A 25,852-nucleotide genomic window follows, 5' to 3' on the forward strand; every position below is an offset into this window, starting at 1 on the left:
TTCTCATTTCTCTCCCTCTATTTTTGGAGTGGTTTCTTTTTTGCTCTCAATTTCCAGGGTGCAAACAAACATGTCCCCTCCTGCCTGTAAAGCAAGCACATTAGCATGAGGGGTACCCGTAAGTGAAAATTATTGTAGACAAAAGTGAAAAGTATTCCATTGATTTTTCCACTGGCCAAGATGAAGGACAAGTAAATTGGATTTTTCAAATCCTTTCGCTTTTCATACTGTAAGGTACTATTAGTAATGTGAGTAAGTAGAACTGTTTATAGCAGATGTTTTTCTAAAGTCAACAGCGTGCCCTCAGAGTGACGCGCAGTGATTGTAAATCTCGTGCTCTACAGCACTTGGAGCAAAAACCTTCATCTCATGGACAGACCCTGCTAATGCAGCCGGGTGGGAAGGGCAGGGTTGAGTGGGAAAATGAGGGAGCTTCACACTTAATGCAGGATTTTACTGGGTGGTGGGGTCAGTGCTGGGGTTTAACTGAAGGCCAGGTTTGCTCAGTGGAGGTCTCTGTCAAGGGATATGTACATGAGGCTCTTCCCAGCATCTGCTCCCTGCTGAGATCCAGCGATCCCAAAGGATGCTCATGGCCAATAGGAACAAAAGTGTTTTACAGGTGCCTTTGCTGATCCATCCTCCAAGGATAACCCATAGAGAACCAACCCAAGGACAGGACACAGTGACTTCAGATCTCTCTGTGGGACACATTGCAGCTGCTGGACAAGAGTGTTTCCCACCATAGCCAGTGCCATGGCAGACCCTGCACACTGTGCCTCTGTGGGAGGGAATCCACCCCTATGGGAGGGAAGCAGAACCAGGTGCAGGCTGCACCCTTCCTGTGGTTTGACCCAACCTGAGATGCTCAGAGCCACGGACTGGGTGAGAGAAGCTGAACCCGCAGCTTTTCTTTTCTTTCCAGCATGGCTTTGCACAGTGCTGCTCTTTTCCTTTTGAAGCACAGCGTTTCACCCACAGGGTGATGGGGAGGTTGTGCATTACTGGAAGGGAGATTCAATAAGGAAGACCTCAGTGCAGCTGTCACCAGCACTGTGGTGACACCGGGTGAGGGCTGCTGGGGGAGATGCTCACCGGACAGAGGTACTTCCACATCGCCCTGACCCTCTGTGTGAGGTTTGTACCTGCAGAGAAGAGGGCAGCTGGGATTGCTGCATTTGGGACAGCCAGCATCCAGGCTGTGGGTTTTCTGCGTAAACCTTTTGTAATCACACCGGGCAAACTGCAGCTTTATTGGCTTTCCAGCTGCTCAGGCAGGTTGTGAAGTAAGAGGTTTCAGATCAGCTGCTCCCAGCCCCTCAGACACCACACAGACCTCACTGCAGCGGCAGACAGGCAGCTAAGGATGCTCATAAAAGTCCAAAACCATATCCTTTCAGTCTGAGCAGCGTCACGTTTGATATCAGACCTTATATTTATTAGTTCAGTTGTTTTTCGCTGTTGAAAAGTTTGTGTGCTCTCTGTTTTTCTCTCCGTTCACATCGACAGAAAGTGAGAAAATGGGATCGTTCAGAAAGGACTACAGCAAATAATTCAGAGCTGCTGTGTGTCATATATCTCACCAAGGCCCGACTTTCAAGCCAAATAGAAAGAAAGTTAGCTGGGGGGGGGTGTAAAGCTTGAATAGCACATCACAGTGTAAAGTTTATGAATTATTTTAAGTGCAGCCCATGAAATGGTATTGGTTTTGTAAAATTATCTCAACAACAAATGGTCTTGTTCAAGGCTTTCCAAAACGGGCGCTCGTACATCAGGCACTCCCTGGCACGGATTCGAGAGCGGTGACAGCAGATCTGCATTGGAAATGAGCAGATCACATAACGTCTTAGGGAAAGGCAAAGTCTGGGCATCAGATGTTCCTGGGTCTTTATTGTATTTCTGAGAATTTGCTGTGAAAATGCAGTCCTGATAAGTGTGATTTGAAGGGAAAAAAAAATCCAAGTGAAATAAACTGTGATGGAAACATTTGCAGTGTGCTGGAGCTTACAGTAAACAGGAGTACAGCTGATGGAGAAATGCAAAAATATTCATTGTGCCAGAAAGCTGCAGCATCCCACTGAGCCCCATCTCCCAGCACCAGGGCCATTCCAGCACAGCGGCCCATTCGGCATCCCTGGGAGCTTTGAGGATTGTGAGTGCTCCCACCATGTTTCTGAATCACTCCTGTTGTTTGCTTCAGCCTTCTGCTGGTTAAAAGCAGGGCAGGAAAATAAAGAATTCCCGGATCGATGTATCACCTCCTCCACTGTGAGCCTTTTCTTATCAGCCCATCTGGATTAGGGCTCTGTTTCTCCCCCTGACCCTCACTCAGCAGTGGGTTGGATCCATGCTGCTGTGTATGGGCTGGCCCAGGGCAGTGCAGAAGGACACCACTGGAAAGGAGCACAGATCAGCAGCACAGATTGTTCAACAGGATTGGGAAAATAGGTATGAACAGGAGGAGGGGTGGAGGACAGTGCTCACACATGGGACAGGTGCCCTCGTGCAACTGAATGTGTTTCAGAACAAAACCAGCAGCCCAGCTAAAAGGAAAATCCTAGAAGAGGAGCATAAGAGCCCTCTGCTCCCTTGTCATAACCTGTGATTTCAAAGAAGCAGAAAAGGGGAATTAGACCCACACTGCTGGAGGAAGAAGTGTGCAGGGAAAGCATCCCCGCATGCTGCTCACCCTCCATCTGCTTCACATCAGCTTGGACAGAAAGAGTGAAAGTGTTTAAAGCCTGCTGGGTGGGTGAGGGGAGGGCAAGGGGAAAGGGAATGGGGAAAGGGTTGCAGGGAGCTGTGCAGGTGCAGCTGAACTGGAGGGAACACTGCCCTCTCCTTTTGCATTTCACTCTTAGGTTTGTGTGTGAAGCATCTGCCCTGTTGCTAACGATGTCTGCTTTATGCCGGTGGAAACTGCATCATCCTGAGCCCAATCAGGCTGAGAAATGCAGGACTGGGCTTGCATGGAAGCAGCAGACACTCTCTTCCTTGGAGTAATTGCTTTCCTTCATTGTTCTCCTCCCCCTTCCCCAGGTCAGGGCTAAACTGGTTTTCACTGTTAGCAGCAGTGCACTGTCAAGCTGCTGGGTCAAAACAGTGAGCAGCTCATGCCCAGTGTGCATCTCGCGTCTCCCTCTCTGTCATAACTGCTGTTCAGTTTAGGTTTGGTTTGGGAGTAGAAGAGATTTCCTGTGCTGCTGAAGTTGGGCGTATTCTTTGCAGAATTGAGACTTGTTTAATATACATTCAGCCTGCATGCATCACAATAGTGGGGAATGGCCATATGAAGTGCTGGAGAAATGCAGCATTTAACTTCCAGAAATTGTTTTTAAGCAGATGTCATCCAGCAGATAAATGTAGAAACGTCCCCTTTTATCACTGTTTTTGTAAGATTTCTGTTTGCCTAGTGCAGTGGTATCTGAGTGACCATAACAACCCATTACATTCATTTGCCCACAACCGATAGCATCAGGCAGACTCCTGCTGTATATCACTACACTAAGATCGTCAGCAATGACACACTGCCAAACAAATATTTGACAAAGGAAAGCCAGGTTCTGTGCTGTTCTCTGCACAATGCTGAGTCTGTCCTTGCTGTTTCCCCTGCCCTCATCTCAAGATGCTTTTTTGGGTGTTCAATCTCCTGTCCTGGTAAGGCTGCCCTGTTGCACAGAGGCAATGAAGCAAGGTGATGGCCTTAAGTTGCACCAGGGACCATTCAAGTTGGATATTAGGTAAAATTTATTCTCTGAAGGAGTGGTGATGCACTGCCACTGCTGCCCAGGGAGGTGATGGGGTCACCATCCCTGAATGGTGGATGTGGCACTGAGGGACGTGGTTTGGTGTCATGGTGGGATGGGTTGGGATTGAACTTGATGATCTCAGAGTTTTTTTCCAACATTTATGATTCTGTGATTCAGTGATTGAATGAATGATTATTTCTGCCTGGGCACAGGATGGCTGCATAGTATGCACCCCATATCTGGAGCACATGAGAAGGCCAGGATGGCAAATTCTTGCATGGCACCAACTCCTGGGCACACTGAGGAGGTGACACAGGGACTGCATTGCCCCCTCTGTCCCCAGGGCTGTGCCAGCTCTCAGCACTGCTGCTCCCCCAGCTCCCTGCAGTTTGCTGGCTCCCGGCCACCTGAATATTTTGGTATGCAACGTGTAGAGTCAGGAAGTTTGGCCACACCTGCAGACACATCCATCTAAAACCTGCCGAGGAAAATGAACCACTTTAAAGTCAATCCAGCCATACGGAATGAGATTAATTTAATTCAAACAATTCCGAGTGCATTTACATCAGGCATTTACATTAGGGCTGCAGCTTTGACTTTAAGCAGGATTAGGCGATCGGAGGAGTGCAGAGAGGTTCCTTGTCTGCAGGACCCTCAGTGCTGTTTGCGGGTGGATTAGAGCTGAGCTCTGGGCCTCCGCAGTGAGCTCAGAGAATTAATCCTGCAGAAGGACAGGCTGCTGAGGCACGATGTGAAGCACAATCCAGCAGCTAGGAACAGTCCTGTTTCTTTATTCCACCCGATCCTGTTTCATATGAAGCTGGGCTGGGCTTCCGGTACCTCCTGTAGGTACAACCCCACAGCCTGTTCTCCTGTGCAACCACAGAAGCACTCCCTGACATCACCTGGGATGTCTCACCCCAGCACTGATTCTACCTGGCCCTGCTGGGTGTGTGGCTCAGTGATGGGATCTGGAAGAGCCACAGCCATGCGCTGAGCTCCACACCCCTCCGGTGCTGCTTTCTCTTCTTCGAGCACTTCCAACACAATGCCCGTTTCACTTTGCCTGCTCTCATGCACACACTTGCCACCTGGGGCCGTTGTGAAGCACACCAAGCAGTTCTCTCAACGAACAAAAGGCATGAGCTCGTTCTCACCTACCAGATGACCACATCTCATTTTCCAGCCATGAGCTGATGCACCTCCAAGGATGCCTTTCTTCCCTCTCCTGCCCTGCAGACTGCAGCCTTTTGCTGTGCCACACTGCGTCTCACTGAGAGCAAGCACTGCTGCATAGGAGCGATGCTGGAGTTCTGTTGGGTGGCGTTGGTCTTTCTTCCCTTCCATCAGTAGTGGCACAGAGTGCTCTCACTGAAGCTGAGGTCTCAGGTGAGATGTTTGACCTGGGGTCCCGACAGCTCAGCAGTCATGGAACAGCTCAGTTCCAGGAACGGGGATATTAACCCTGCAGTCCTGGGCTGACTCCAGAACGTTTAATTACAGCCTTCTATCTGAAATTTGCTCTGCACTTTCGACTGGTTATGGGGTTTTTTCTCTCAGCTCCGGACAGCCTTGCTAAGGGCTGCAGAGCCAAAGCAATCAGCAATTAGGGCTGCTCGTACTCCTAAGATTTTCAAACCGGTATTATTTTCTGGGATTCTACAAAGTATCCGTGGTTTGGGTGAGCAGAAGAGTTGTAGCATTTTTATCTGGATATTGTAACCAGTAGTGTATACACTATCCATACACTCGCTATTGCTGCAAAGAATGTGTTCTTTATTGGATGGATAATACAAATAACTATTTGGGAATATATACATAGGGAAGTACGAAATAATGCAATGCAAACTAAACGAGAAAATAGACGTGCACCCCCTCACACTAAGGAACGTGTTGAAGGATTGGTTTTTAATCTCACGCCTCAGTGTACGCGGCACGAGCTTCGGCCGTGCCCCTGCAGGAGGCTGCAGCTGTCAGCGCCGCGCAGCAGTTCAAAAAGCTGCCGTGGGCTTCGTGCGAGGGCCCGGAGGGGCAATGCCAGGTGGGCTCAGAGCTGCGGGGCGGGGCGGACAGGCCGGGGAAGAGCTGAGGGGGCTCCGTAGGAAGCGGGGCTCCCAGCAGCGCCTCGCCAGCCCCCGGGGAGCGACTCAACGCGAGGAGCCCGCTCGAAGCGCGTCGCACGGAGCCTCGGCACCTGCCCGAGTAACGGCGCTCCGCGCCCGGCGGTGACCGCTCGGTGCCTGCAGGCGGCGCCGCGCCCCCGGCACTGCCCTGAGCCCGCAGCGCGGCGAGCCCCCGCCCCGCGCTATAAACCGCGGCGGTACCCGGCCCGGCTCGGCCGGCGGGGCTGGGGGGAGAGGCTGGGGAAGGCGGCGGGGCCCGGCCCGGCTCGGCTCCCGCTCCGCCCCGTCCTTCCCCCCTCCCGCCCCGCCGGCTCCGCCCCGGAGGCCGGCACGCTGGCTCGCTCCCTGCCTGGGAACATGGCCGAAGTCGGGGAGGACAGCAGCGGGGCGCGGGCTCTGCTGGCGCTGCGCTCGGCGCCCTGCAGCCCCGCCGCCGCGCCCCCTCCCGGGCCGCCGCCCCCGGCCGCGCCGCCCGCCCCCGGCCCGGTGCTGGCTCGGCTGCAGGGCCGCGAGTTCGAGTTCCTCATGCGGCAGCCGGCCGTCACCATAGGCCGCAACTCCTCGCAGGGCTCGGTGGACGTCAACATGGGCCACTCCAGCTTCATCTCCCGGCGGCACCTGCAGCTCAGCTTCCAGGAGCCGCACTTCTACCTGCGCTGCCTCGGCAAGAACGGAGTCTTCGTGGACGGCGCCTTCCAGCGCCGCGGCGGCCCGGCCCTGCAGCTCCCGCCGCAGTGAGTGCCGCCGGTGCGGGTCGGGCTGGGCCGGGGGCGGCGGCTCTGCGGGGCTGTGGGCCGGGGGGGGCGGCCGAGGCCTGCGGGCAGCGGGGCCGGGGGAGGGCCTGAGGGGGACAGCGAGAGTCCTCCGGCCCGTGGAGAGCTGAGAAGGGCTGAGAGGGCCTCGTCCGCGCAAGGAGCGATGGTGGTTCCTCCCTCTGAGGGGCTGCTGTTGAGGATGGGGCCTTGAGGCCTTCCTCAGCCCGCAGAGGAGGCATTGGGGGATGCCTGGCGTGGATGAGGGCGGTGGCAGAAGAGTGGCTATGTGTGTCTGCTGGAGGGCCACAGTGGTGGTGCTGAGGGGATCTGCTTGCTGACGGCAAGCAGATCCACCTCAGCGTCTGCAGGGGATGTCACCTTCCAGCCACCCGTGACCATAACAGGGGGTGTTATCAGGGCTGGGTTACCATCTGGCTGAACCACATCTGGGGAAGAAACGTGAGCTCCTCACCATAGGGCGCTCCTCCTCTGTGGTTCTTCTCCTGCACGCTACTGCCTACAGGCTGGTGTCCAACTGGTGGCCCTTCAGGGATTCCCAGAAGGTGAATGAGAGGGAAGGCTTTCCCCAGTGGCCTGAAACTTGCTACGCCCAGGGCTTGTCTTCCTTTGAAAAGTTTTAGTGGAAAAAGTTGGAGAACCGCTTTTGCCTGAGTCCATGTTTTAGGGTTGACAAACTGTGTTGGGTCTCTATGGAGCAGGGGGTGGTGCTGCCCACCAGGACCCCTAGAGAGCAGCGTCCCGGGTACCTTTGCTCCACTTACAAAGCACCGAAGGCTGCAGAGACCTCTTTCTGTTTTCAATAAGCTTTCTTCTTTGGGGAAGGCCCAGAAAGAACGATGAGGTTGCCGTTAATCTAGTTCTTCCTCTGAAAATATTGTTTATGGTTGCTGAGCACTGTCCAACTACTGCAGAGCTTCGCCCCGGAGGTGGCAGTGTGGTGGCAGCGGGTGATGTAATTCCTGCGTGTATCCTTCGGGCCACGCTGGGCAGGCTGTGGCTGATGCACTCCGTAAGGGCAGGGGTGATGTCTTTTTGTGTTCCACGACGCTGTTGGCTGTTTGTATGAAACATCTGTTTCCATCCAGCAACGCTTGGCTCTGGTACCGCACACCTCCAGCACAAGGGTCCTGCAGTTATCCCTCTCTCGCCAGCCTGTTGCTCAGGGGAGGGTTTTTTAATTACTCATTTCCTCTGCAGGCTGCTTCATTTTGTACTTAGTAATTTGGTTATAACTCCCTAGCTACTCGCTCTCTGAGGCATTTTAGTTCGTAACGTGTTTCATTTTCTGAAAGAGATGTCCTTCAGTGTCAGTTTAATTAATCTTGCTTTGTAAAACAAGACCACCCAAAGCCCAGGGCAGCTGTGTTGCGTCGCTCCCTCTGGTTCTGGGTTTATTTGTGCAAGCTCTCCCCTCCCTGCCGTTCTGTTTCTTCACTTGGTTAATCATAAGCATTGTGCTCCCTCTCAAGCAGGGAGTTGGTTGCCTGTACACCCCCCCCTTCCATTTGCTCTTGACTTCTGGAGTGGGAACAGCAATTTTCCTTCTCCTTCGCTGTGCAGGGAAGTATTTAATGCAGTTATGAGCTCTGCACAGTAAGGCATCCTCTTCGGTCGGCCACTGTTTGAGCTACATAAACGAACTTGATGTGCTCCTCCCTTTCTGAGTTCTGGAGCAGAAGAATGTTTTGCACCGATCTAAAGGAATTTGCCCCTGTACTTCAAGCAGGTAAACAACTCCTCACCTTCCCCTGGCCAGGCAACAGCTTGTAACCCAGACAAGAGGGGGAAAAAAAAAGTCCTGTTGAAGCACTGGATTGAGTGAGGCTTCAAACTATTCTGCCTGCTTCTGTCCCCATGCGTGGAACATCAGTCAGCTCCCTCCTCATTGCACCCTCAGCCCCACATGCAGCCACTGAGTGAGCAAACAAAGCACTGCTTGGTGCCGTTTCTCTTCTGCAGAGCAGTCTGTGTGCTTGTTGCTAGCCAGCTAATATTGCCAAAACATGAGAGTGGGGGGGGGAAAAAAGTAGAAATAAGTGCACAGACTTTACAATTCCAGCTGTACTTTTTTTCTAAGTATTACTTTCTGGTAACATTACATCCCTGTTTGGTACAGCCACATCATCTCTATCTGCCAGTAGAATCTATGGTTCATATTAAGTTTTAGAAATTAATGGCTACTCCATCTGATGATTTAGATGGAGGCCCTCATGATGGTAATCACTTAGAGCTGCTCGTGTGAATAGCCATCCCTTTTCTTTTTGCTATCCGTTGTTTGTAAAGGATAGCCAAAGATCTGCCAAGCCCTATTTCCTTTGTGTCAGTGCAGTCGCTGCTGTATTCTGCTATTACAAGTGAAGGAGTGATTGTGCATCATGAGATCATGAGCGGAAGCAGAGGGTTCCAGCAAAAAAGCATCTTCCACATGTAATTCATGCTAAAACATAAATCCTGGGCTTGTACATTCCATTTCTGAGGTTTCCTCTCATTTCACTCTTACAAAACTTGTGTGCTATAAACCCCCTTCTGAGTTTGGAAGCAAATATCCCTCAAATCTACAGAAGGCATTGTTGGGAGGGGCGGGGACGGGAGGAATAGGATGAGTTGGAGATGTTTCATTCTGAAGATTCCCCGTGCCTCCCAAAACAGCAGCCCCGTTCTGAACCAAGGGCCTTGGAGAGGATCTCTGCACCGCTTCCTCCATCTCCATCATGTGTTCTGTCATCTGCTGTGTGCAGGATCTCACTGCCGGGCAGATCGCCTTTCACAGCTGTGTTATGGAAGATTATATTTCACAGATGTGATGACATAACTGTGGAGTATAATTAAGCAGTAATGACCAACAAGGAGGGCATTCCCTCGAGGTTAATGACAGTTAGAAACAAAGTGGGTGGAAAAGCAGAGGGCTGCGGTGCAGCCGAATGCCCCTTAATCTGTTTAATTAACGCGAGTGTCGCACTGCAGCAAGCGTTCAGATAAATCAAGATGAAATCATGGAAGCACTTACATTAAGTGCTTAGATAAAATTAAGGATTGCTAGAAGCTGTTCTTAGCTATGCTAGTGGAAATCTGGGGAGAAATATCTGGGCTTATATTAGAAACCTACAGACTATTGGTAGGGTGTGCTGTGGTTGTCTTTGAACTACTGATAGAAGTTAAAGCTGGAGGTAATGCGGGAGTCATTACCCAAAGTAATTATTCCCATTTAAGACAATAATTGCTTCAGATTTACCATGTAATCAAGTGTTTACAGCATCATTTCAACACAGGATTTTTCATCTTTTCTTTGCAACCTTCAGAACGAACTCGGTTCTTAGAAGTAGCAGTAACGAGCTGGAGACTTCCAATAATTAAACTAAGCATTTTCCACCCCTAGAAGTGAGGGATCTGAGACAGAAGCTGGAAGCTGAGCTTGCTAACCTGAATTTTAAGCAGCTATGGGTCAGGTTTTCAAATGCTCCTAAGTACAAAAGTCCTATTGACTAAAAACTGCAAATGTTGATTGAGCGTAGCTTGATAATGGCACTTGAGCTTTCTGAACTGGGGGCTCAATGGCTGGAAAATGGTGCTTGCCTGTGAATATTTCATGGGATATTTGCTTGTGGCCTTTGTGCCTGTTCTGTGGCTTTGCAGTAGGACTATTAATGGAGCTGAAACTTTCTGGTTTTCAGCATAAATTGATATTTTCAGTGCGAAATTCATAAGTGTTAAGAAGTTCTTAAGCCTGAAGTTCTTCTTGGGATTTAGGAAATGGAAGCAATGAATGGAGCATTTCTTAAAGTGTAAAATGCATGGAAAGGAGACGTATGGCTATGTGGAGTTAAACCGTGGAGTTAAAATATATATATATATATATCTGTGCATAGGCCCCATTATAAACTGGCCACGTAATGTACATATGGCATTTTATTATGAACAGGCTGCTTTATTTATAATGGGATTTTCCTAGGTACTAACACTTGGCATAACTACATAGCCCAGTGCTCAGAGCACATCTGAGGCTGCTGATCGGGAGAAATCCTATGCGTGTGTTAATCTCTGTGGCAGTGCGCAGCTCACATCGTGCTGGGACAGCGCGGCTCTCACTGCCATTGGGTTCTGCACCCAAGCAGGAATGGAGAGCTGAGCTCAGCAATGCTCCATTCCCTTCCTCGGGGAGGCTGGGCAGTGCTGGCTGGTAACTCAGGGCACAGCTTAACATAAAAGCTGCCATACTCCAGGAAAGTGGAGATGTATGCAGTGTTTGATGACCTCACGAGTCGCTCAGCCCCCATTCTTGCAGTGAGGCCGATGTGGGGTACACACTGCGACAGCAGCTCCATGCCTGAGGAACTGCTCTGACCACATAACCACGAGCACTGCGCCCGTTGTTTCTGAAGCACTCCGAGAGCTCCTCGGGTAGTTCTACTTCTTAAACGTTGCATAACCTGTGTTTGCAGCGTGGTGGTGGTTCTTTGTTCGAAATGCATCATTTGCTGTGCTGCAGCTGTGGTGGATGGTGGTTTTACTCCTGCTAGGAACTCTTTAAAGGTTTGCTATCTTAGTTCTTTATCTTACATTTTTCATGCTCTGATTTCAAAGACCTGAATGGGTTTTTTGTTGCACAGCAAGACTGCGATAAAGGCTTACTTTATTTTAATTACGGAATTTATGTCGAGCAATAACTCTTAGCTACGCAACTTAATTTGTCATGGCTTATGTTAAATGTTTAAGGAAAGCTTCTCATTACATGAAACCAGCACTCGATTTGTTGATTCGAAAATAGCAGTGCTGTAAGTCAGGCTATGAATATAAACCAGCGCCACGCAAAGCTCACAGCATAGCTCCCTTATGTATTCCTTTAAACCAAGCTCAGTTTGGCTTAGCTGACGTGTTGACTATGAAAAGATGGATCTAAGCAGAACGTGCCACACTTGTCTTGTGCGTTCTTGTGCAGAGCCTCAGCTCTGAAGGCTTAAATGTGAATTCACGTTGTGCTGGGGGAGCGTTGTGCTAACAGCCTCTTGGTCATGACATGCATGCTCAGCTGACTGCGGGATTCTTCCAGTGAGTGCTGTTGCTGTATATAGAACTCCAGGAGATGAATGAGTCTGAGAGGTTTTGCTTTTACAGAAACTGGAAGAAAAAATCATGAGATCTGTAGTAATTCACATCTCGGTTATTTTGGTGCGAACATCCTCACTGCACAGTTCCGGTTTTGACTTGAGGTAACAAATCGTGTGTGTTGTGATCAAAAGAACATCTATTTTGTTTTCTTTCAGAAAATGGGCCACGCGGTCTTCTACAGAATAACCGAGTGTATAAATGACGGCCGGATTGATGTGGTTGTTTTCTTTGCAAGCAAGCTCTTAGCAACTGCTCCCGTTGCCATTTGTCATCGGGGCTGTTCTGTGGGATGCCAAATTCTCTTGCTTGGTGTTGCAGTTTCCTGGAGGAGTATGTGGCAACAGGATGTTGGTAAAGAACAGGAAACTACTTCAATTCACCACTTATGCCATACAAATAAAGGCTTATGACTGGCCCTTGTGCAGCAATGGCCCCTGTCTGCCATGGCCTGAAGTTCCCGCAGCTGGAGTGTTGGCGTGCTCTTAGGATGGGGGTGGTTGGGTGCCCACAAAGCCACTGTGGGGCCCCCAGCACAAGGATGTGGAGTGGGTGCAGGGGTAGGCATGGAGATGCCCAGAGAGTGGAGCACCACTGCAGTGGGGACAGGCTGAGAGCTGGGGGTGTGCAGCCTGGGGAAGAGAGCCTCCAGGGAGACCTCACTGCGGCCTTCCTATGCCTAAAGGGAGCTGATAAACAGCAGGAGGAAAACTTTTTACACAGACTGATAGTGATGGACAAGGGGGGAATGGTTTTAAACTAAACAAGGGGAGAATTAGGTCAGGTGTTAGTGCTCTGGTACAGCAAAGTGCAGATCCACCCTGAGAAACAGAGGAGATGGGGGTCTGGGGAAGTAAGGATCGCATTGAGGGGATATTTTGTGCCCATCTGTAAGGTGAAGAGGCTGAAAGCAGCGTTTTGTCTTCTAAATGTGGGCTGTGAAAAGACATCTTAATGTACTTCCAGATTATTTGGTTAATTGACTAATTGTGAGTGCAAATTACTGTGTAGTCTAAAGGCGTTTGTTCATTCCAGTGAATAATCCAGTATTAATCACAGAATGGCTTTTTTTCAAGCATTTGTAACTCTTCCCATTGCAGTGCACTGCAGACTGCTTGTAAGTAGGTGCAGCACCAGCGTCCCATAGGTGAGGGAGTGACAGTTTCTTTCCAGCTGTATTTTCCTAATGCGGATGCAGTTGACTAATGTCTGCTCACTCTTGTCCATAGATGTTTCCTGCTGGTGATTTATATCTTCTGTTCCTTCAGAGCCGCTCAATAAAATGCATGTGTGCATTACTTTTGCATGACACTTAATTTTTATGAAATGCATATTTTATTGGACAGTAAAACATTTAAGGGTCTTAATGGCCTAATTAATACTCTGTATCCACTTCTGTCTTGTGTATTTTGCTCCTCGTTCTACTCCTTCCTTCTTGTCCTCGTGCATTTTTTATCATGAAAATTCCAAGTAATCTTGAGAGAGCACTCTGTTAGAAGCCTGTTCTTTGAATATTCAGCAACTCTAAGTAAGATTTGATTGATAGTCCCTTCTCTCCCTACCCAGTCTATTTTTAGTAGTTCATAAAAGAGCTTAATTTCTTGGGTTGTCATTTGTTGTGTATGTGTGGGCTCCAATTTGTTTCGGTGGTTTTTCTCCCTCCTTTCAGCATACTGGGTAGGTAATTTTCCTGTTGCCTGATGACATGTTGACAGCTGGGGAGAGAGAAAGCAGAAATGAACTGGGAATTCTACCTTAGCAGAGGGAGCGAAGATGGACAGCCTTTGGTTGTTATACATGCTGGGTGATTAGAACAGGAGGATAAATGGAAGAAAGCACGTTATTATCACTTTAGAACACTCTTGAAACAGTGTACAAGTCTGTATCTTTCCACGTACAGGTAAAAATCCACTCCATCTTCTAGAGCAGAACAAAGAGACAAAATAACCCTCCAGAGTGCCATAGGCACCATGGAAAAGGCATCCCTCCCCTCCCCTGAAATACAACATTGTAGCTAAGGCCTTTTTTTCTGCTTTGTGCCTCTTTGAAGAGAGACTTGGGAAGTCTTCCCACGCAAACTGGTTTAACCTTCCGTCTCCCTTAAGGCCACGTACAGAAGCCACCAGTGAGCACGGCTGGACTCCCTGCAGAGCCAGTTCGTGCGCTTGCTGAAGGAATTGCTCTTGAGCAACCGAAGGCCTCTCCTCTCTCCAGGGCATAAGAACCATGGACTCTGAAATGGTCCAACTCTGGAGCGTGTGGAAAGAGAAAAGGACAAGACACACAAGGCAAATTTGACTCCCACCTGGTGGGTAGACCAGAAATGGTTTTGCTTTCCACATTCAGTTTGAGGTGTAGGCCAAACGAGTAAGTGTCAGCTCTTGGTGTGGGAGATATGCCAACTGCTAGGCAGTTATTGATCTTTTTTTTTTTTCATTATTATTTCATGGCTTGCATAAGATGCTGTCCCTTGGGTTGGCTGTCTGCCTGCCATGTGCTCAGGGGTGTTGGCTGTCAACAAGGCCGGCAATTGGGTGGCTTTGCCACCTTCTGTCCTGTCCCTTTGGCTGTGGAACTATCAGCTCAGCAAGGTGAGACAAGCTGTAATGAAGCTGGCTTTGCCCAGGTAATGCCTGCAGAGGAAGTCAAAAGGCTAAAGCAAGCTGTGCTGCTAATGCTCTTTTGATTAGAATATTAAGGCAAGCACTAATGTTTCCTTCAAGCGTAGGAGTTCTTAGGAGAATATTCCTTATGTGCACTGGTTCAATAAAAATGTTGCTAACATGTTTTTTATAAACGAGGTGTATGCTAACCAGCTGTTAGAAATAGGTGCAGTCACTTAGTCTGGACTTGCACGTGGTCTGTTTACACCAGCATGTCCCAGATCAGCAATTTGCTGCCAGCTAACCCTCAGAATGAACCTGGGAAACACTTCTTTCTTGCACAGTGGTTCCAAATCTGAGGTAAGATGTGTGCACCAAATTGAAATGTTGCCCTAGGTCTGTAGGCTGTGTGGAAGTGGAGGAGGTAGGGACATCAGGGTATGCCAACAATATGGGAAATTAACTCTCAGAAATGTCCTAATTTAAAGGTAATGGCACCACTGTGGAGGCAGCTGGCATGTGGACTGTCACTGTGCACGTGTCATTATCACTTCAATTGGTGAAGCTCTTTGCATGGAAGAAACTCCTCGGCACAATCATATATGCTGGTAGGATTTAAAATACTTGAATTTGGGGATTATTTTAAAATGTTTGCCATCTTAGCCATGTCCTGCTAGGTGTCTGTCCCAAGGCAGTCCGCTGCACCTTTGCCTTAGGATAAAATCACAGCAAGGTGAATTTTTTTCTGCTTCTTTAATAGGAAGATTTTGTCTTACCTAATTGTGCTTGGGATCCACTTCTAACCTTCAGTTTCAGTGTCAGCATCATGGAGGCTGCAGGTGGGTGTCACTTTGTAGATGCATGTGAGAGATGCTCTGTGTTGCCCCAAATGCTCCTCTGGCTCTGAGTCCAAAAGATGCCAGCTTTTAAAACATTTAAATTACCCTCACAGCAGCTTTAAAACACTAATCCTGGCTTCCTCTGCTGGGCATTGAATGGGTTGTGAAATGTCTTCAGAGGGAGTGGAACGGACTGGAGCGAGCATTTTGCAAAGTCTGAGTCCATATGGGTCGTTTTTTATAACGTACATAAATAGTACATTAGCTCTCTCCAAATCACTTTCTAAATGAGCTGAACCAGCCTCGAAGGAAAATGCATCACAGTCACGCTCTGTGTTAGAGCCGTCTTAGAGAGTCTGATTGAATTCAAAGGTTAGCAGCATCCCACACAAGTTTTTTTTCTGGCGTATGTGTGTGGGAATTAAGATCTTTGAGCTTTACCGAGGTTATTTTGTTTCGCACAGCCTTGGCTAATGTGTTTGTAGGTAGCTCTTAGCTTTGGAAGCGAGTCTCCTCGGTGGCTTGGGAGACCTTTCAAGGAGACCAGCTGGCTGCTTGAAGGAGAGCCCTCCGGTGATGAATGGCCCATTAGAAGCAAGTTGATGGCATTGCAAATGAGATTTACATGAGAATCAAACTGCTGTAGTGGATCCAACAAAGATGCTGAAACAAATACCTCTCTCCCTGGTGGTTATTAAGAGATCTTATGCCCTGATCATTTTAGGTGGCCAATTTCTTTCTCTAGGGTATAGAAATATTTGAATTCATATAGCAATAAAGAAGCTGTGAGGTAGGAGAAAGGGTTAGGACAGAGCTGTGTGTGGCCACATTTCTGTAGCAAGCTGGAAATTCCCCAGCGTTGAGCCAAGCCTTAAGATGCTTGGTGTTGAGTTAGGTATGGAAATGAATAACGGCACGGCTGCAGGGTCCGGCCCTGGCACTGCCGCCTGTTCCGTGTGTCACTGCGTGTTTAGCTCTGTGATTGCTACTTATTGAAATCAGAACTCTTTGTAGAGGCTGCCGGGGGGAAGTTCCCCAAAGCGTGGGTGCAGGTGGGGCTTTTTTTTTGGCAGGGGGTAGGTGTTAATTGTGGTTTATGATTGAGGGAGAAGTGTACTTAGTTGAATGTTTCTGCCAAGAAGAGCGAAGGAGGAAAATAGTGAATATTGACCTTTTCAATTTTAACCAAGATCAGGCTTAGAATGCTGCTCAGAAGGGCTCTCCAGTTTCACAGAAGCAAGGAAGAAGTGAGAGGTGCTGGTAGTGGCCATGCTCTGCTGAGTCACTTCTTGTGGTCTCTGATGTGGTACAATTGAGGCCAGACTCCTCTTATCTTCAGGGCTGTCGTGGATGGGGAAAACTCAGCCTGTGATGAATGAGGAGTAGCAGAAACAGTGCGTGGGTGAACATGTGCTGCAGGGTGCTTGCTGTGGCTGTAACGTCTCCAGAAAACCAACTGCTGTCAGTCTGGGTGCTCACTGACAACAGCTGTGCTCTGGGGGCCCACATCTGCCCCGTGTTGCGTGTGGGTGCCCTCAGCCATCAGGGCTGGGAGCTGTGCTATGGATTTGGGGGACTTGGTGGGGGCTCAGTATTCCTACAAGAATGCCTCCAAGACCTTGGAAAGCACAACTTGCTTGTGATCTGAGACCTGGTGTAGTGTCTGGCATGGAAAGACAGGCAGAGGGTTTCTGAGCACCACATGAAGGATGGTGCTGGGATGGGGATGCGACAGCAGAACATAAATAGGTGCTGTCCTGCCCCGTGCCATACAGGCTGTCCTTCATGCCTGGGATTAAGCCAATGGGACAGTGCGTTACAATAGAGGAGGGTGAAATAACACGATTTGCCACTGTGCTGTGCCTCAGTTTTTCTTTTTTGTTTTTAATTGCCTAAACCCCAGCTGCTGTCAAGCACATTTAAAGAATATCTATCTTCAGAATGTGAGGGTTTTTTCTGCTTCTGTCATTCTGCCAATTGATCTGTGCTTAGCTTTGTTTAATGGGTGTTATCTGATAGGGTTGGGGGTTTGTTTTTGCTTTGGCTTTTCTTTTTCCTTTGAAAAATCACACTAGAATCTAAAATAGATCAGCTCAACACTGAATACTAGGGCAAGATAAATATCTCTGATGCTGTCAGAGGAAAACCCCTTTGAAATGAATTTGTGTCCCCAGAAGATGCCCCAGAATTGAAGAATGATCGATCCTGCCCGTGTTGGTTGTGCTGCTGCTGGCATGTGCAGTGAGCAGGAGGAGAGGAGTTAATTTTAGCTTGATTAGCAGCACAGAAGGGAATCAAGATGACTGCACTGGAGATGGCAGTGGGATGAGATCAATGATGGTAGTTTACTTTTAATACATCTAAGTGGGTGTTCTCAGCAATTTGGTTTTTCTTTTTTTTTTTAATTTCTTTCTAAGAGAACCAAGAATGTTAATGCATTTAGTCCTTAAAAACCTCCTGTGGTCGCAGTTCTGTGTGCTTTAATGTTGCATGGTGGTTGTTTAAATGAATGCCAGGTGCTTGCATCCCATTCCTTAGCAGTTTCCTGCTCGGCGCTGTTCCCTGGTTCAGCAGCACGGATCGGGCTCCTCGCTTTTCTCCTACTCACCTTTGTTTATGTGCTGGAGCGTGTTCAAAACTGTTTATGATTAAACATTGCTCAAACAGGCAGGTTGAGATTTATTGGCATAAAGGAGACTGGGAGGAGGGAGTGGTTTGTTGGTCATCTGTGTTTATTTCCAGCTGCAGGTGATGTTATTGACACGGCACACGTGTCTGCTGGAGGCGGTGGATCAGACTGGCTGCTGTGTGGTGACACAGGACTGATACCCGTGGGCACTGCCTTCTGTGCAGGGTGCATCCAGAGCTCCGGTGAGGCTGTGTGTGCTGCTGATGGACTCTTCCTTCTTGAGCCTGGGGCTCTGAGATCACCCTGCTGCTTTAGGAACCGTGAGCTGTCTCTGGGTGGGAGAGGCTTTCAAAGATCCAAGGCCTTATAACATGCCAGTGGGGTTATGACCCATGGGAGTTTTAAGTTTAAGACTTATTCGGGGCACATAGCCTTTTAAAAAGTGCTGGTGTACAAGTGGCTCAAAACACAAGGCTGATAGGTGACCAGTCCTATCACAGATACTGATAGTTTTCAGGCTTTTTAAAATTAAAAGTGCAATACTGTTAGTACTCTCAGCATGATCTGTCTAACATGGGAAGGGATTTCTGCAGTTTGGAGGCTGGATGATGAAAGAGATGTTGTCCCTCCCCCCACAATGTTGCACATAATTTACATTTTCTCTGAAGATCAGATATTTATTAGTTGGTGAAGAAATGGCTTCAATGGTATCTAGCCCTCTACAGGTTGGAATATGTGATGATGGCAGCAGCAGTGTGTAGAGCCCTTGTGTGACGTGCAGCTCCTTAACTACCCCTTATTTTTATGTGTACAACCACACACACAACAAAACAACATAATAGGTTTGCTGTGTGTTACAGATCGTATCAGTCATCTGCAGTGCTGATAGCGAAACTTTCTGGTGCTGGCAGCCAGCCCCATCTAAACAGAAGTGCTGCCTGCTGCTGCTGCCAGCCAGCCTTGGTGGGAAGCGTTCATACATTGCGAAGTGGTGCTGCTGCTTATTTCTCTCTGCTGTTTTTGCATTGGGAGGCACTATCAATGGGAGGTGTTAGCTGGCGAGTGTGGTGGTGCTGGGGTAGGACGTGGGTGACCATATGACATGCACAGGAAAGGAGTTTGCTGTACCTTAGCAGTTTGCTCAGAGACGTGAGGTTGTTTACAGTGAGGAGTGCACAGGAACAGAGCAGCCTCTGTGGCTGGGAGAAGTGGGGCCAGAATTCACCTTCCAGAGACCTTAAAAATAATAAAAACAAGACCTTCCACCAATACTGATTAAAAGGACAGCTGTGATTGTTAGTGCTATGGATTCATTTAAATTGGTGTAATGTCACATCCAGTGTTTGTGGGTGCAGGTAAGATGGCTATGCCCACGTGTTAGCACTGGCAGAGCAGTCAGCCCTCCTGATGCTGCAGGCTGGCTGTACACAGCTCATCTCCACTCTGTGCTGTGGAGCTGCAGTTTGCAGAGGAGTGGGAGAGGAAGAGGAATTCATCTTCTGATAGCAAGCCCTGTGCCCAGTGCTGCCCACTTGGAGTGAATGGCATATTTTGAAGCTGACTCCAATGTTTTGAAATGTGAAACTGAGTGAGGTACAATTATAGCATCACCTCTTTGTTTCTCCGTTCCTGATCATTAGGCACCCAGGAACTGCTGTTGTATGATGAGTGCTTAACAAGGCTGGCTGTGTGGTGGGCTTTCACTGAGTCGCTGACCCAAGCACCAAAAATCTGCCTTAATGGGATTTGTTGTTAAAGCCTGTTAATTATACTCTTCAGACTATACCATGGTTTGATTTGTGAGATCGTCCTACATATTTATAATCAGTTAGATCAAGATAACCACTTATGTTAAACTTAATCCACATATGGATTGTTTGATATGAGTGTTTATATATAGTTATTTCCATTTTGTTTTTAAAAACGTGAATTCATCCCCAGTCAGGTGAGGGCTGACTGGTGTTCCACTTAGTTCAAAGGGAAGTGGTAGTGACTGTTTTTCAAGAATATCCTTTAGCTTTTTGTCAGGTATTGAAGTGCATTCCCAGCTGGCTTACAGGAGCTTCTGCTGTGGAGGAGTTTCAGAAAGGTCAGGTCTTTAAACTGCAGACTCCTTCTTTGTGCTCTGATAGCCTTGTGGAGGAGATGGCAGCTGCTTCAGGTAGATATTTTCAGTATTGGAGTCAGCAGCTTTGCTGTGAGACCTGTGCTGCAGTGCTGGGGATGGTTGGATCTGGAAAAGACCCATCCATAAGGTGAGCTCCCCAAGCTGGGTGGTGGTGGCTCCAGAGGGACCCCCCTGCTGCCTTCTGTTCCCTGATTGATGTACGCTTCTCAGCAATCTCCATGATATTCTTCCCTAAGAGGTCTTGTTTGCTTACTGAATTTACTCCCTGTATTTCATTACACTCAAACAAGCAAAAACAAAAAAGGCAACTGCAATACCTTAGGATTTTTTTCCTTTTCTGCTCTGTGCAGAAACAGGAGACTGTGGGTCCCTTCCAACTCCAGATATTATTCAATTACAGGATTCTATGAATCTTAAAGTAAAGCTGTGCTTGACATCTCAAATAATTTTCAAATAGTAAAATCTGAATGTTATTAAAGAGATGTAAGGAATGTGAAAATAAAAATACAGCTCTTGATTCTTCACTATTAACTCTCCAGTGCAGAACAGCTTAGCGTGTTCTCACTTGAAAAATTAGCTGCTATTGTTTTGACAGTGTCGATGCTCGTTTTGTCAGTTTGCTCTGTGACAGCAATTAAAAGATTTGCTAGAGAGCCTCTAAGAGATTGTAGGGAAACTGCCGAATAAGTGATTGTTTTTTCAAGTTGCACAGCATGGTGCTTTGGTGGAAGCTCTCCTGACAACATCGAGTCGTTTGAACCTCACAAAAAAAAAAGCAAGCTATTTTCTGCATGCTTTTAAAGAAAATATGTGTGAACCAAAGCAGCATTTTGATGTTCACTGGGCTGGGCTCCTGCTATCTCTTCCTTTTCAGCCTTCCTGCTCAGCCCTGGGGTGCTGTGTTCTCTCCCACCTGCCTGGATGCGCTCCATGCGCTGCTGCTCCGAGCTGTGCAGTGCCCCAGGTGGGATGGGATGTCTGCGGGACCCGGAGAGGAGGAATTTGTATATGTGGCTGCGTGTGCTGCTGCAGGGACAGGAATCCCAGAGTTGGCCCCAACTTTCCATCAAAGGAGATGGGTGAAATCCCAATTTGAGCATCTGCCTGTGCATGGCGGGGAGCCTTGGTGCATGAAGGGAAGTCCTGCGCCACTGAGCTCGATAGAAACACTCATCGCAGCTCCTTTGCTTGGTGCTTCTAAGAGATGCAGCTATGCATCAGTTGTGGTTTTGTCTGATGCTGCTGGTAGCGTTTGTTTTAAATAGATGCGCTTGCCTGTACACGTTCTTTGCCCACTTGAAGTCTTGTCTGGCTGTGTTGAAGCCTCATTCCATGTATGATGATACGCAGTGTTAGGCGAATCCCAGTGTGACCTGTGGCAGCTCTCATTAAGGAGCAAATCTTTCTCTGTGTGTGCGGTTCCAGCTAAGTGGCGGCAAGAAGCACAATGCCATGCCTGCAACAAGTGTCAACCTTAATTTTTTTTTGATGCCCTGTTCTGTCTCAGCTATCTGTCTCGCTGTCCTTACTTCTCTCAAGAACTGTGACTTCTCAGTTTCAGAATCTTCTGAAAATTTCCAGCCTCAAAGCATCAACGTGATAGCTGGTAGGACTTCCCTGATAAAGAGCAGAGCTTTTCTCATAATGAATTGTATTTTCTTTTCAGAAAGGAGAAGGCAAAGCTTGGATCATGTGATGCTTAATGCAGAGTCTGTGGTTACATACGCTTTTCTTAATAACCTGACACAAACCTACAGCAGTTCTGCTGGTAATACCTTCTTTCCTTCCTCCTTGGGATTTCCATCCCTGTTTTCATGCCTTGCCTGTGCTGGGCTCATGCTGCCATGCAGTAGGCAAGGCCAGGGCACTGTACTGCCTGACAGTGTTCTCCAACCGAAAGAGAAACACATTACATCAGTTCAGCAGTTGTTTGCACTGTGCTATTGGCACAAGGGGTGATGTTAACAGGAAATGGTTGAGGGGAAAGAACGGCAGAGAGGGGAAAGAAAGTGCATCTTACAGCATAGGAGCAGATTAGATTGTGTTAAAGTAAAACTGCATGAGATTGAGTGGCTTGATGGGTATATCTGCAATGCTCAGCATGATAGATATAAAATAAATATAAAGGGATTCTGTTGGAGCATGCAAGGTGAGTGAGTGGTAAGCTCAGGGTGACTGCTAAGCTGGAAAGCAGCCTTCCTGTATCTAGTCTCGTATTGTGCCCTACAGAATAGCTGAGATTGAGCACTTCAATGGGTTGTTCCACCTTTTTGGTGGTTATAGAGATTGCAGGTAAGCTGCCTGCTTTCTGGCCTCAGTTTTCCTTTGGTTATGTTTAAAAGTCACCATGACTGGTTTTCAGCTTTTCTTCTCATTAAGTGGCAGTGGGCAGCAGTAGAGGTGTGTTTGCAGGGAGCTCTGCAGTGCTGCCTCGCCTCGTGTCTGCACTGAGTTGCTTCGTTCCAGCAGGAGCAAATACACTGAAATGTTCACATGGCCTTCATCAAGGAGCTGAGGATTCTGGGCTTCACCATTGACTTACAGACCCTTCACTCGTCTCTTCATAAAAGCAACAGATTATTTTACTGAAAATCACAGGTATTTCTCTAGACTCTGTGGGTTAGACTTTAATGGGATTCCTGTGTTAAATCTGGTCAGATGAGGAGAACAATTGAAAGAGAAATAGCAAGTGCTGAAAATCTCATCACTTTAGGACTGCAGTAACCTCCAGAATGAACGAAGCACTCTTAAAAACCCAGCAGCTGTGCTGCCCGTGTCCCTCTGCCTAAAGAGATGTGTAAAGAAAGCAAATAGAATGACTTTAAATTGCCATGGTGACAGGTACATGCCTGCTCTGTGATGTGTATTTAGACTTAAGAGAATAAAATGGATTTGTTTTCACTCTTCCAGAGCTCCTCCTGTAGCCTCGGTGCAATTAACTTGTTCGTTTGGAATGCAGGCAGTGCTACCCGAGGAGGTGTTACAGCAGGATTCTTACAGGTCTTGCTTACAAAGTGTTACTTAAAATATAAAATCTGGGGTAGGGAGGGGAACAGGAAATGCTGGATGATTTTATTGTTTTTATTTCATTAGAAAGGAAGGGTGAGTAGTGCATAATCTCCCGTGACAGCTTAGACAGCTTTACAGAGCTGCTTGTTTGGTTTCATGACATTCCTTCCAAATGTTTATTGTCACTCACTTTCAATTGGAAGGTGATTTTATTGCTCTCACTTTTGCCTACCTTGCTGCTTCAGACAGCTGTGGTTCAGCATAGTAATCATCTGGGGCATGGTTGTTCCAATGGTTATTCCTATCAGGGACTACATGGTTAGCTTATTTTTATGAAAGATGGAGAAAATTGATTTTGTTTGTTCCACAGACTGAAACGTAAACAGGGAGAGGAATCATTCTGCGCATTTTACAATTAGGTTTTGTTTTGGGCTGGGTACCACAGTTGGCTTTGGAAAAGCTGCAGCTCTGCAAAGCACAGGGCTGGGCTCTGCGTGGTCCCAGAGGAGCACCACAAAGCAGCAGTCTTCAGCCAGGAGCTCATGGCTCTACTGTTGTGCAGCACTCATAGCAATTAGAGCACCTTGCTTCTGGGGAAATGTCAGTGAGAGGTGACAGTTCTTGAGTTTGGTAGTTTGCCTCTCTGTCCATGGGCAGACCTTTGGGGCTCAGATACCTGGTTAGGTTAGCAAAGCAAACCCTTTCCTCCTTCTAACCAAACTTAGTTTGATATTGGATAAACTTTCCCAGTGTGTCTTTTGTATTTTCCAAGGTTCCTCATTTGAGACAGCTTCAAAGCATCACCCGAATAGGGAGTGTATTTATATGACTTACTGGGAACTTCAATTTCATAGATGCAAGCATGTTGCTCTTCCCTTAACTGATGACAGAAGGGATCTGTAATGGGAGCTAATGGGCACATTTCTATAGGGGCTTTCCCATGCACTACTGTGCACTGACCATGACCTGAAATGTTCGTGCTTACCCCACTCATTGCCCAAAGGGTGAGATGTATCTGTCTTGCCTCCTGGTAAAATGGAGTCCTTTACAATGACTGGCAGCGGTAATGGCTTACAGAAATGGCTGAAGGCAGATTCTCACTTGAGCTGAGAAACACAGCGTGTCTTTGGGACTTCATGCATGGAAATAAACATGATATTATTCTGGGTGAACTATATGCACTTGGTAGGAACAAGAAATTGGTTTCAGAGGAATTATGGGGAATTTAATATCTCTTTTAAGAGGACTTTTTGGGGAATCCTTGGTCAAATTTTATCTAGTAATGGTGTAGTTCGGTTCCATCACAACTTTTGCTGCTGTACTTAGAGAGCTGGTTGTCCATGTTTGAACCTGAGGAATTCACTGATTCTGGGAAAGATGTAGGTATTGAGGGTCAGCAGCGGTAACAGGGGTTGCAAGTTTAATAGGAAAAAGTGGCAGCTGCAGCAAAGGGATTATGGTGAGCTCTTTTTTTGTGAATGAAACCCCAGGCCTGCCATTCTGGTCTGATGCAAATTGCAAAGTGTTATTTTCAGTGAAGCATTTCATAAAGTGTTTCTTGCTCAACCTGCATCTCAACGCTGTTTGTAGCAGCGATGAACATAGCAGTGCTACTGCTGTATTTAATGCTCACAGCACTCAGGACAACAAGGTTTGGGGCATCATGGAGCAGTGAGGTCAGCTGAGGTGGCACTGACTTGCTGATGACAGCTCTTGTAGCACTCTGCAGCTTACTGCCCTGGCTACTGCCTTTTGTATAATGGACTGGAATAGTGTATTGTGTGTGTGTGTGTGTGTGTGTGTATAGATATGTTTTCTCCACTTTGTTGCAGTGCTTTTCTACAATATAAATGTGGAGAGGAAAAAAAAATCCAGCACAATTTCCTGTCTCCCTTCCAAGTCTCTTTTCTTGTCCTCAGCAGCAGCCATTTGGTGTTGAGCAGCACACAGGGTACTGTAACAAAGGAACCAGTGCATGCCATAGCTTCTGTTTGTGGTGGTACTGTGTTTTAGCAAATGCATCTCAGTTTCCTTTGCATCAGTAGAAGGTGCTTTGAGGAGGGGGAGAGTATTTCTGGGTGTTATGTATGATGTCTCATAGGGTACGGGGTTGTCATGGTGTGGTTTGTTGTTTTTGTTATTTTTTCCCCTACCCGTTCTCGGTGAGGGCTGCTTTAGGGTGGATGTTTATGTAAAGCCTGGTGTTTCCCAGCATTTTATTTTCAGACCTCACATAGGTGAAATGCTTGTGGTCGCTGGCGCTGGTTCGCCACATGAAGGAGCCCAATAGCACAGCGCTGCGTGTCAGCGCCAGGAGCGCGGCCAGGAAACTTCTGACATTCTGTCTTAAAGCAAAGCAAAACTTGTAGCAACATCTTTTGTATCACTGCAGCCACGTGTGGCATGTGCGCTCCTTCTCCCCTCGGTCTGCAGTATGTATATGTAGCGTGTACCCAGCACACAGCAGGGAGCCAGCAATCCATTCTCTTTGACTTTCTCCTGCCTGTAGTCCCATAAGGCACGAGTTGTTTCTTCGCGATTGATGGAGCTTGCTGTGTGTGTGTGCTCTTGGTTTGAAGACAAATACATCCATTGCCTTGCAAGACATTCTAGAGAAATGGGAATCCTTTTCCCACAAGAAATTAAGATGTATATAACGTGATATAATCGTGTTTGAGTAGAGCAGATTGTTTTATAGGGCCAGAGCTGCAGGCTGCAGCTGACTGCAGCACATTATCTGTGCAGCTCGGCACTGCTGCAATAGAAGCAAGCTGCTCCCTGCCTGCAGCCAACCAAGAGGCTTTTGCAGACCTTCATTTCTCCCCTTGTGATCAGCTGGGAATTTCTGAGGTGCTTCAGAGCTGCATCTCAGACACCTTTGGAATTACTGTTA

General features: G+C 47.7%; 1 protein-coding gene across 2 annotated transcripts in view; it reads left to right on the top strand.

Annotated features, from left to right (window-relative positions):
* The first annotated feature begins 6,202 nt into the window (after window positions 1-6,202).
* FOXK1 (forkhead box K1) overlaps window positions 6,203-25,852 on the top strand; it is a 49,811-nt gene continuing 30,161 nt past the window's right edge. For both annotated transcript variants that reach the window (XM_015294358.4, XM_015294360.4), the window contains exon 1: window positions 6,203-6,606. In XM_015294358.4, the coding sequence (XP_015149844.1) occupies window positions 6,230-6,606 (377 nt within the window). In that variant the 5' untranslated portion in view covers window positions 6,203-6,229. The remainder of the gene's footprint in view (window positions 6,607-25,852) is intronic.

Source organism: Gallus gallus, chromosome 14 (assembly GCF_016699485.2).
Source record: "Gallus gallus isolate bGalGal1 chromosome 14, bGalGal1.mat.broiler.GRCg7b, whole genome shotgun sequence".
Lineage (NCBI taxonomy): Eukaryota > Metazoa > Chordata > Aves > Galliformes > Phasianidae > Gallus > Gallus gallus.